Genomic DNA, 12,731 nt, shown 5'->3' with positions numbered 1-12,731 from the left:
ACCAACTCAAACATTAGCAAAACCTTAGCTGACATGGGCGTGTACCTACGTATGTTCCCTCAGCCCTATACTCCCAACCCTATTCAGGCCTAATGTGTGGCCTGCATCAAACCACTAAACTACTCCAGCGAGTGCTATGGCAAAAGACCAGATTTTGTTTGAGAGGTTCAGGGCGCAAAAACAATACCAGAATTTCAGTGGGTAAGCTTCAGAAAGACATTACCCAAACACAACACAGGACCACAATGGAAACAAGCCCTTAGGGCTTTTTGTGTTATCCTTTTAGCACCATTGTATAATCGCATCACTGTACTATTTGCAAACTGTTAATAAAGTATTCAATCACAACAGCTCTCAAAGTCATTATTTTAGCATGTAAACAAACGCAAACAAAGCTAATTCAGACAATATAGAACATCACCAAATTCAGTACAGATTTTACCATTTGAAGATCCGGATCCGGATTCAGTCTTAAATCAACAGGAAGTTAACATTTTCATAAATAAAAAAAACAGTACTGGGTTTTGTGACGTTTTATATTGTCTGAATCAGCTTTATTTGCGTTCGTTTATGTGCTAAAAGAGTGACTTTGAGAGCTGTTTTACCATACAATGTAAGTCATTGAGGAGCATATTTTGAATGACCAATTTCTAATCAATAGAGCAATTATTTTTGTATTTACCACTTTTGGAGTTACATCACGGCAAGGTAACTACACAACCCAAACCTCTACCAAAGTGGTCTTGACCTTTAATGGGTTAACTAATGGCAGTTCATCTTTCGGGGGTTGCTCATCATTGATGTATGTCAAGCTGTGTATTTCGGGGAGGTTGGTCACTGCTCTATGTTATGCTGCGTATTTCCCATCAGCAGCAGTATGTGGTAAACCCCCCGCTGGGTTCCCTCCTTCTGGAACAATGTTAATGCAGATGATCACATCCTCTCACTCAGCACTTACTGCTCTCTGCTATATAGCCTTACATAACACAAACCGTATTTATAGGCTGTGTGTGTGTGTGTGTGTGTGTGTGTGTGTGTGTGTGTGTGTGTGTGTGTGTGTGTGTGTGTGTGTGTGTGTGTGTGTGTGTGTGTGTGTGTGTGTGTGTGTGTGTGTGTGTGTGTGTGTGTGATCTCACTCTGTTATTCATAGTGAGTCAGTCTGCCCTCTTCAGAGTGGCCTTGGGCAGGTATTTGTGGATTGGGGTCAAGGAAGAGCTTCAGGGGGCAAAACCCCTTAATCGCTGTCCTGGATGTGTATCCACACATCTCTGCTTCTTTAGCCTCATAATGTGCACACGTGTAGTCTATTAGTCCAGTGGTTCTCAACCTTTTCAAGCCGTCACCCACCAAAATAATCATATGTGAACCGGGGACCCCCCCATTTTTGTGTTTGTCCTACCTGTCCAGTGCTGTGCTGGTGGCCATACTCCTAGCGAAACCCCTAAGGCCCAACTGTCTGAAGTAGGGGACGGCGGACAGGTTGGCAGCCATGATGGCCAAAGAGTCTGATGGGTTGACGAAGAAGCCGTTCTCTCCCAGGATCATATACCGGTCCTGACAATGCAACAACAACAAAGGTATGTTGTCACCAACCTAGTTATGCAGTTCGCCCATACATACATTTTCAAATAATGTGTGTGTGTGTGTGTGGGGGGGGGGGGGGGGGGGGGGGGGTAGAGGGAGAGAGGAGAGAGAGAGGGAGGGAGGACTTGTGTGGGTATCAGGCCAGGAGAGAATGATGAATGATGAACGTTTCTCTACTGTCCCAGAATTGCCCCAGACACCGTATCTTTGTGTCCCATATGCTATTTTATGACTGAAGGCAGCTGAAAAACATGTCTCTCTTTAGTGGTACTATCTGTCTGAATTAAATCTAAACGAAATAGACTGGATCTTCATCAGCAATAAGAGAAGGAAGGTACCCCCTAACAAATAAAACCATAAGTGGAGCATTTCCCTCTCATCATCTCACGGTAGTCTCTCAAACTGATGTTTTACCCCATCAGCGTCGAACGCGGCTCCAAGGCCAAAGTCACCGCTTTTCATGGCGTCTACCAGTGACGTGGCGTACATGAGGTTGGGCTCTGGAAGTCGGCCACCGAAGTCTTCCATGGGGACACAGTTATCGGCAGAGTTAGCAGGGGCCCCGAGCTCGTCACACAGGATCCTACGCACATAGGGGCCCATCACTGCAATGCAACACAGGAGAGGAGAGCGGTTGGCTTCCAAGTTTCTGCTCACCATGCACTGAAAAGACATGATGGCACTAGCCACTTAAGCCATTAAAACCGGGAACGCATCTCTGTCGTTTTTTATTTGTTTGGCTATTAAATAACAGCAGATATACAAGCTTGTAGCGCTGCACTCTGTGCCACACTATGAGCTTGTATATCTGCTATTTTTTAATAGCCAAAGTATAAAATAATGGTTATAGATCAAATTTAAAATGACGCAGATGCGTTCCTGGATTGAATGGGTTAAACGCTAGGGTTCATGTGGTTAGTAAGGTATACTGAAAAAGAGCTGCATTACCTCCATTCATAGCATCTATGCGTATTTTGAGCTGATCTGGTCCCGTAAGAAGATTCTTGATGGCGCTGAAGTCAAAGATGGTTCGTAGCAGGTTGAGGTACACCTCCACAGAGTCCACTATCTCCACTGGGAACACACAGAAAGAAACTTTTGCACCTGGATGGCAATGTGTTTGGGTGTTATAATACTGTATATATAAAACGGAGAGATCATGTGTGTGTGTGTTTTGTTACTACATCCATCAGAGTAACAGCCTAACAGATGACACATTTTGTGAAACAGGCTCCAGAAGGAGGGAGGTGGCCAGACACGGCTTCTGATTGGCTGAAACAGGGGCAGGGAGCGCTCGGCTGTGTTAGCTTGGACAGCGAGCGAGGCGGTGTTGACGTGTCGGAGGTACCGAGACTGGGGCGGTGGGGGGGGGGCTATGATTTACGATTCTGTCCCTATCGGCACATAACTCGAACGGCACTGAGTCGGCTGAAGTGGACTTTGCAAAGTTCGGCACGGCGACTCGCTCGCCTGAGCTGGCCCCGGTGGTGCCTCTCGTGGCTCAAGTCCGCTTCAGACGGTGTGCCTCCGTCGGTGTCTGAAAACAAGCAATCCGGCGCCCCGCTCATCCTAGGGAAACAATATTAGCAGGGAGATGACCTCCAGACTACCTCGGAAAGGTTTGAACTTGTTCTCCAGGTCAAAGTCCTGCCGTCCTAGCCTGGAGAGGTCAATGCGGAGGTCAGGGCAGATGGCGTACTCCTCCAGCGTTCGGCTCACCTGAGAAATCCTCTCCATCACCGTGTCTGGAGATGGGCCTGAACGTGGGAGGAGAGAGAGAAATATCAAGAAACGGCGCTTACATCTAGATTATTGAATGACCAGTAGTCCCATCAGATATTTTCCAGTCCTATCAAATCTCACCCCCAGACCTCAAAAAGCCTGCATTACACGTGTTTATTTAACTGTATGAGTGTTAACATGGACCCGCAAGGATCCATTTTAGCTGGAGAGAAGCAGCGTATTTTAAGTATATTTTGAATACTTTTGTACTTTTACTCAAGTAAATTCTGAATACCAGACTTTTACCTGTAACGGAGTATTGCTACATTGTGGTATTGATACTTTTACTTAAGTAAAAACATTTGAGTACTTTTTACACCACTGGAGAGCCATCCACTGCACCCTCACTGTGCTCACCTCCATTGGCCACGTTGAACTTGATCCCAAAATCTCCGCCTGGGCCTCCAGGGTTGTGACTGGCTGTGATGATGATTCCACCAATGGCTTTGATCTTCCTGATGATGCAGGAAACAGCAGGAGTGGACAGGAGGCCGTTGTGGCCAATAACCAGGCGTCCAATCTGTATAGCACCACAAATGTAACGTTAAGCACTGTCATTCCAGGAAACACAAAAGGTTTGTTTTGCTTTTCTTTTTTCCTTTTTCTCCAAATTTAAGGTCCTCACACACCAGGAGCGTTTTTTCCCTGTGCGATTAGTTCACCTGAAAATATGTTTCTTTTTCGCATTGTCCTTTGTGAGTACACTACATTAACACAGAATGCAAATAGTATGCAGTAATAAACATCCTTTCCTATTCCTATTTTAAAATTGCCTAATGGGTGGGCGGTGGGTGGACGGACCACGGCCCTTGGAGGTCCCATCAGCATGATGTCAGACACTGTCAGCACTGATGTTGACACAACAGAATCCTCTAGTTTAAAAAAAAATATGCAAAAATAGCTGATCTATAAACTTGTTGATTGTCTATTTTAGCTAATTGTCCTATGGCAAAATATATACAGGGCTTAAGTGGTGAAACCAGTGATCTAGAGAAGAGTAGCACATTAAACAGCCCACTTCAAGTATGTGTCGCTGGGAGGTTACTTAAACACACCATTCTAGGTGGCTCTTCCGTTTCATATTTGGATTCCGCTTAAAAAGTGCTGGTGACATCAGCTGCCCATATACGTCAGCCCCTTGCATCTCAGCCATTCTAAATAGCAGTGTCCTCATTGGAGAGGAATTCAATCTCCTGACGTCACTGTATCCTAACATCAGAGTGTGCATGTGTGTACTGTAAACCATTCATTCACACCATTTTTACTGTTTTGTGCACGTACAAGTAAAAAGATATACTGTATGAACCTTTTGTTCCCCAGTATGATCAAATAGTGTGTTGATTATCCGAGAGTTGCCAGTATGTTGAGTTTTGGCCTGATGCCACATGACAGGGTATCCCCAAAGCCTCTAGCTTGGCGTGGGAGGGATGGGGTGGGGGTGTAGGCAGGAAAGTAGAGCAGGATGGATGGAAGTGTCGATAAGGCAGGCAGCAAGAGACATTTGGCTGGGCCAGCAGGAAAAAAATGGACCAATCTAAAAAACAAATTATATTCCCTTTAGATTTTCCTTTGGAACCTGTCCAAACCCATCACAAAGATCTGAGAGCAGCCCTTTTCCAAGGGCTGGGGGGGGTGAAAACTCATTCCACTCTCATTTATCTGCTCCTCTGACTCAACATAAGGACAAGCATCTGATTGGGGTTAAATGTACTCCTTGTCACAGGATGGAAGCCTAAGTGGTAAAAAACATCCTTAAGGTTAATTACATTCTGAGTATATGAGGATATACTGTATCATCATGATGAACCATTACCCATCATCATTGTAATTTCAAAAACATCCTCCTAATCTCCTCACCTTTTTATACATGCACAACCTTACTGTTCTCTGGTCCACTGGGTGGGCCTCTAGAGCAGTATTTCCAGATAGAATGTCTACAGATGTTTTCACAATATCAAATTAAGTGTCCAGAAAGTGTCTAGTTTGTCAACCTGTGGATATTTATAACAAAATAAAATATTTCTTATAGTCAGTAACAACATCATAAGTTTTCTACCATAAATAAGGTTAACAAATATACTGCTCCAATGCGAAGCTGCTGACATTATCTACCCGGAAATAAATGTTTTGGTTGTGGTGATATCATGATGATTCAGTCAAGAGTGCACCTCCAAAAGAGCTTTAACTTCTAGCCTAATGGGGTGCTACAAATGCAAAAAGTTATACAAAAAGTGACTCATGCTTAATGACTCATTCTTAATTTATTCTCCAACAGCGTAATGCTCCAAAAATAGCAGATCGGCTATTTTCGTTATCGGAAACCATCTATGATAATAAAGTATGAATCAGGCTTTACATAGCCCTGGGTGTAGGCCTTGCCACCCGGCCTGGCAGAGATATGCGCTCTGCAGAGCAAACCTTTCTAGTTTCTAGCCTATACTTTATTTACGAAGGTAGTCTTTGGACAAATATTATTAAAGGATAAATATTGTGTGTTTTAGGCTACTGACTGTCTGTCTCTGTCTTGTTTTTCTGACATAAGGCAGTGATTCTCAACCTTTTCAGGCCGTGACCCCCCAAATTAATCATACTTGAACTCGGGACCCCCCAGATAAATATTGTGAAAATAGCAGATAGCTTGTAGATCGGCTATTTTCAAATCTTTTGCCTCTTTCTTATATTATTTGACAATATGGCCAATGTTTGACCAGCTTTTATAGTATACTTTGTGGATTACTTTTATTTTGTATAAAAAAGGTCTTAAAAGTCCTTAAATTGTCACTTCACTGTCATCTGGGGACAGCCCAAAGTAATATGGGGACCCCCCTGGGGATCCCGACCCACAGGTTGAGAACCACTGACATAAGGGACCCTGTTGCAAACACTGATTGATTTAGGATAAGAAGAAATATGTCAGTCAGTCAGTCAGTCAGTCAGTCAGTCAGTCAGTCAGTCAGTCAGTCAGTCAGTCAGTCAATCAATCAATCAATCAATCAATCAATCATACCCCATTGGCAGCTGCCATCTGCACTATGACCTCGGTGGCGGCTCGGCTGAAGTAGCGGCCGTCGCTGCCCACCACCATGGTACATCCCTGTCGGTCCCGCAGGTCAATGGAAGACAACACGCTCTGGATGTAGTTCTGTAAATAGTTCTTCTTGCCCTCGAACACCGCCGTCTTCCTCCTCAGTCCATTGGTGCCCGGCCGCTGGTCGTCGAAAGGGCTCGTCTGGACCGTCACCACGGGGATGGGACTCGTCTCCATCCTCCTCCACGGATCCTCCAACCAACCAACCAACCAACCGAGAACAAGTCTTCTCAGTTCAAGTTCTCAGTCACAACTACAAAAGTGGCCCCTGGTTTAACTATAGGAGCCCAGGACAGGAGGCAGGAGGCAATGTGATGGTTCTTCTGATGTTCCGATTGGGTCGACAATGAACTCCAGCAGGGATGGATGAGTCGACTGGAATGGAGAGAGAGAGAGGGAGAGAGAGAGAGAGAGAGAGAGAGAGAGAGAGACTCGCGTCAAGTTTTTCTTGCCTCGTGAACTTATTGTTTCCGTTTGCAGTGTCAGTGTGAAATAATAACGTCCCACATGAAAGATGTAGCTTAATGATGCTTTGTGAGTTTTCCTCTTCTTGTGAAGTAAAGTGAGTGCATGCGAACTCTCCTCTTCTGCTTGACAACTCCCTCTTTGAGGCTCTGTCCACACAGACAGCCAGCCGCCTGCCAACAGCCAGCAGTCCCCACTATCAGCTGCCACAGCCTCAGGACTAAAATAGACCATAATATGGACTGACAGTGGTGGAAAAAGTAATGAAATGTTCTACTTAAGTAGAAGTATCAATACTGCAATGTAGAAATACTTTATTTCAAGTAAAGTAATTAAAAATGTACTTGAGTAAAAGTAAAAGTATTGGCATCAAAATGTACTTAAAGTACCAAAAGTAGAAAGACAAGTACTCATTATACAGAAGGTCCCATTTCGCAAGTTTTCAAATGTAGGCCTATAAAATGTTTTTAAAAATCTTTTGAAAATAGCTGTGAGGCATTGTGAGCTTGTAGATCAGCTATTTTCAAATGGTCAAAATGTATATAGGGCTGAAGTGGGCAATGTATGTTTTGTAATAATAATCCAAATCTACAAAGTAACTGTAACTAAAATGTACACATAATTGTAGTGGAGTAAAAGTATAATATGTAGTGGAGTAGAAGTAAAAGTACTGAAAATTGGAAATACTCCAGTAAAGTAAAACAAATACCTCAACATTGTACTTAAGTAGGCTACAGTACTTGAGTAAATGTACTTAATTTCTTTACACCACTGCTGTCTGTCCACACTAGACCCGCTACACGACACCGGTATGAAGCCTTGTGAAATGATCTTCTTGTTAATGACCATTGTCAGCAGCCAGCTGGTTACTTTGACGTACATAGTTTGAGGGAGGAAATGTCAACTTAATAATTAGGCTAATTAACCAACTATTAGCATGAAAGGCTGGCAGCATCATATCATTGGCTTGGCTACTGTATTTAGCTGTGAGGATTTACAGCCTAAATATGCTCAAATGATTTTTAGGAGGACAAAAATATTTCATCCAAAATTACACTTAAACTTCCGACAACCCAAACAGCAAGCCGATTGACAGTTGTTAGTAAGTAAGTTATTTGTAGAGCACCTTTCACAGGCACAACGTGCTTTGCAAGATTAAAAGCAAGAACATGTCAATAATAAGATCAAAACAAAAGACAGAATGAAATCAATGTAGGCAGCGTCCCGTTCGCCACATATACTCAAAAACGTGGTCAACAGTGCCACCTTGAGGCGCTCCTGAAGAACTGTATTTTACTAGCCTAATATTTTACTCCAAAATATTAGGTGATGTTTTTGCTGGATGCATGATGTAAATGTCCTAAAATATATCAGTTCATTATTTATGGTTGATTGTTGATGAGCCAAAGGAGCAACGAAAGAACACAAACGCTGATTTAATAAGGCCTCCATTGTGACTTGTCTGATATTAACTATGTTTACCTTTATTCAACTGATAATTCCTACAACATTGATTACTTTTTTTGTTGTTTTGTAATGAAACATTCCACACTTTTTTGTTAAAGCTGACACTTCTAACTTACATGATGTTACTAAGATGGAGTGTTAAAAACACGTTGAAACATTAACATTACAAATTGATTAAAACATGTTTAATTTCTCTGGAAGTGAGTGGCATCTTTTAGGTGAAAGTTAATCCCTTATTCTTGTCTTCGCTCAAAGGAGGTGACTCTAAACCTATTTACAGTTAGCCTACAACTAGGTGACAAATTGGCTACTATTTTGGCCAGAAAATGTATCTTGATTGTTTGGATCAAGGATGAGACACTGTCACAATTGTGGAACAGGAAGATATTCCCTTATTTTTAACTCTATGGATATGGATATTCCGGGTCCAGACCCATGAAAGAATCACTGCATTTAAAGGTAGGGTAAGTGATTTTCTTTGGTTAAAACAAGTGTTAAATGGCTCTATATTCTGCATTGCTATAGAGTGTTTGTTCAGTAACAGGAGAATCCATGTATCTCCAGCTCTTTATTAAACAGAAAATTCATTTTCAGGTCGGGATACCAATTTTATCCAACCAGGATAGAGAACTCAGTCAGGATACAGATTAAACATGTGAAATCGGAAGTGATGACACAAAGAAATGAGCAGACAAAATTGGAACTGGGAACACTGAAACTGATAAGTGGGTACTCTTCTGATTGGCTGAAAATGTGCAACCCATGCACCTGAAAATGTATTTTCTGTTTATTGAAGAGCTGGAGAGATGGGGAGACTCCTGTTACTGAACACTCTAAAGCTTTAAAGGGTAAGACCACTTTGGTAGAGGTTTGGGTTGTGTAGTTACCTTGCCATGATGTAACCCCAAAGGTGGGCAAGAAATCAAAAATAATTGCTCCATTGATTAGAAATTGATAATTCAAAATATGCTCCTCATTGACTTACATTGTATGGTAAAACAGCTCTCAAAGTCACTCTTTGAGAGCACATAAATGAACCCAAACATAGCTGATTCAGGCAATATAGAGCATCACCAAACCCAGTACTGTTTGTTTTTTAAATAAAAATGTCAACTTCCTGTTGATTTTACTATTCGAAGATCTGGATCCGGATCCGCGGATCCAGTCCAGGTTTTCTACTTATTAAAAATGGAAAAATCAACAGGAAGTTCACATTTTTATTTAAAAAAAAAAAACAGTACTGGGTTTGGTGATGTTCTATATTGTCTGAATCCACTTTGTTTGCGTTCGTTTATGTGCTAAAAGAGTGACTTTGAGAGCTGTTTTACCGTACAATGTAAGTCAATGAGGAGCATATTTTGAATTATCAATTTCTAATCAATGGAGCAATTATTTTTTATTTCTTGCCCACCTTTGGAGTTACATCATGGCAAGGTAACTACACAACCCAAACCTCTACCAAAGTGGTCTTGCCCTTTAACCTTTTAACAAAAAAACGTTTTGTTTTAACCAAAACATATCACTTAGGCCTACCCTACTTTTAAGAAGAGAGGTCATTTACTGAAATGTGGTCTCCTTTCCCTGTCTGCTTGACTCCATTAGTGCTGGTCTTTGTAATGGACATTGGACACATATCTAGAATAGACTAAATAAATGTCTTTCTTATCTTGTTGCTTAAATACTGCTATACATGTTAGTGTTTTAGCTCAACTGGACTTCATGTGTCACTTTGTTGTGAAAAGTAAATTTGATTGGGAGATTTCTCTGTTGGAATGGATACAGTAGGCCTAGTATCGTTTCTTGAAAAACTAATAAAGTTCACTAATATTTTTTTCAGGTTTCAATTCCAATATTTTTTAAATTCCAAAACGCAAATGATCGCTTTCAAAAATCAATCATTGCAAAAATATTTTGGGCATTAATGTTTTTTAACCCTAAAAAGTGTAAAGGTAGGGTAGTCTATATATGATATCAGCAGAATTTCAAATGCAGTATAGCAGACCAACAAACATGCATGTTCCTATTAATGTCAGCTACTTTTTGATAGGCCAAGAACTGTCTAGGTGTGTGGTTGGTAGGCCTAGGCCTACTCGGTGCATAGGTCAAGTGATCAAATGAATAAACAAAGTATCAGATATTTTCAATCATTTATTTTAACAGGTTGGAACGACACAAAAATTACGTTCAGCAAATAAGGCATCTACTTACTGTAGACATTCACAAATATATTATCAATCTCATATTTACATTAGTTCCATCAGACATTTCAACTTTGAATGCCAATGTACATAAATAACATGCAATTAACCACTTCTCTAAGAAATGCGCAGAAACCATCATCACATTATCAAAATGTGAACATTATTTTTTTGGCAGTGTCTTTAACAGCGTGGGTAAGCCAGCCTGAAGTGATCTGGTATTGAAGGAGCGGTGCTCAGCATGGCAGGCGGACAGAATGGACTCCCAGAGGCCTGGAGAAGACTCGGGACCACCAAGCAGGTTGCGGGACCCCCGAAGACATGATGACCACCATAGCTAAAAGACCTCTGCTGAGGGTTTGAGTTCTGTGGAACGGTGCGAACCGATTTGCTCATGATGCTGTCAATGCTGAAAGAGCACTTTGCTTGTGTCTTCGGCTCTGGCGTGCAAAGAGGCACAACAGCAAAGTCTCTGGAGTCCCGATCGGCGGTCCCGTGGCCGTTGGGACCCCCAAGGTAAGGTAGGTGGTAGGGGGTCGGGAGTGGCACGATGCCCTCTTGAAGTGGCATGTATCGAAGGGGTCCCGTCGGGGAGGCGCTCGCCTGGCCTTGGACACAATAGGGCCGCCCGTATGGTTGATAACAATTAAAGTTGGGATAAAACATAAGTCCGTCTTTGCCCAGCTCGGGTTCGTTTCTCTTGAACCGCTTTCTGCGTCTGAGGAAGCTGCCGTTGTCGAACATGTCCTCTGAGGCCGGGTCCAGGGACCAGTAGTTCCCCTTGCCCGGGTTGCCGGGTGCCCTCGGGATCTTGATGAAACAGTCGTTGAGCGACAGGTTGTGCCTGATGGAGTTCTGCCACGCAGGGAACTTCTCCTTGTAGTAAGGGAACTTGTTGCTGATAAAATCACAGATGCCGCTCAGCGTCAGCTTCTTCAGCGGGTTCTGCAGGATCGCCATGGTGATGAGGGCGATGTAGGAGTAGGGGGGCTTCACCGACGCGTCCTGGGGTCTCCTGGACAGCGGCGCGTCCGGGTAGAAACTGTTCTCCTCGGAGGAGTCGAACTCGGAGCAGTCCAGTTCAGCACCGGACTCGGCTGAGGAACCCGGGTCCGCGGCGCATTCTTTCCGATACAGCTGGACATGGCCGTTGGTATCATCTCCCATGATGTCAATATCGTCGTCCTCGTGAGACACGGTGGTATGGTGCGCACTTTCAAACTCACTGGACAGAGTCATGATGAGCAAAGCGTTGACTGTTCAATGGCGCGTAAAACTTCCAAAGTTTGGTGGGTGCGTAAAAAGCAATGCTAAGCTCGCATTCATGCGTAAAGGCGCACCAAATCAAATGAAGGTATAGTGGTACTAGTATCCAGCTCTCCGTTTCTCATTGCCTGGTGTTGGCAGTGATCAGGCTTTATACTAGTAGGAGCTGTTGCCCTGCAGGCCATTCCCTATTCATCCTCACAACCTATCAGAGGAGCCTCTCGCCGCGGGGAGCCACAGCAGACAAACAACGCGGGGGTGGGGGGGCTTCTTCTGTAGGGGAATCCTCAAAATGTTAATAGTCTATCTATGCAATCCCCTAAATTCACAGGTCTCAGAATAGTATTAGGTGTTATTATATTCTAAGTAAGGATATGTTCCAACAAGTCCAATGTTTTAACACTTAGGCCTATTCCCAAATGTTAAATTAGGCCTATTCCCAAATCGTAAAAACAAACTAAAACATTCCAAACAAACTAAAAACTGAAGATCTGATTTAATATAAATATATATTAAATCAGATCTTCAGTTTTTCTTATTGAGAAAAACACAACCATGGTATATTTAGGCTTTTCACAGTTATTTCGTGCAAAACCAAAAAGGGGGGGAAACTGCAGATCTGCCCACATTATGCCCGATACATTATAACTCTATGCTTATGCCGCTGCTTTGATAAACATTTCCAGCATAATGTAGTAGGATGCGCTTTGAACATGGGAACATTTCCTGTTGGAGAAACTTGGGCTCAGCAGCAGCACAGTAGCGCGGCTGGAGGTGGGATGTGTTGGTAGGTTTTAACACCACACCTAACCCCTGATAAGAAACTCAGCGTTTCCCCCAGAGGAACCCCGCGGTTTCGTTTAGTTTGCCACCTCTGGATG

General features: G+C 42.9%; 2 protein-coding genes across 2 annotated transcripts in view; both read right to left on the bottom strand.

Moving 5' to 3' along the window:
• Window positions 1-7,061, bottom strand: part of pgm5 (phosphoglucomutase 5) — a 49,249-nt gene extending 42,188 nt beyond the window's left edge. Inside the window, exons 1-6 of the mRNA XM_080434513.1 lie at window positions 6,374-7,061; window positions 3,724-3,886; window positions 3,195-3,341; window positions 2,533-2,658; window positions 1,999-2,189; window positions 1,400-1,554 (exon numbers count right to left, since the gene is read on the bottom strand). Of these exons, the coding sequence (XP_080290639.1) occupies window positions 1,400-1,554; window positions 1,999-2,189; window positions 2,533-2,658; window positions 3,195-3,341; window positions 3,724-3,886; window positions 6,374-6,631 (1,040 nt within the window). The 5' untranslated portion in view covers window positions 6,632-7,061. The remainder of the gene's footprint in view (window positions 1-1,399; window positions 1,555-1,998; window positions 2,190-2,532; window positions 2,659-3,194; window positions 3,342-3,723; window positions 3,887-6,373) is intronic.
• A 3,706-nt stretch (window positions 7,062-10,767) lies between these two features.
• On the bottom strand, window positions 10,768-11,823 carry foxd5 (forkhead box D5; the record flags this gene model as incomplete). Its single annotated transcript, XM_080433544.1, has 1 exon — window positions 10,768-11,823. The coding sequence occupies one exon, from the start codon at window positions 11,821-11,823 to the stop codon at window positions 10,768-10,770; it is 1,056 nt and encodes a 351-aa protein (XP_080289670.1).
• Between the last annotated feature and the right edge of the window lie 908 nt (window positions 11,824-12,731).

Source organism: Gymnoscopelus braueri (assembly GCF_963280865.1).
Source record: "Gymnoscopelus braueri genome assembly, chromosome: 7".
In the NCBI taxonomy this organism is placed as follows: domain Eukaryota; kingdom Metazoa; phylum Chordata; class Actinopteri; order Myctophiformes; family Myctophidae; genus Gymnoscopelus; species Gymnoscopelus braueri.
This window is presented reverse-complemented; position numbering and strand designations above follow the sequence as displayed.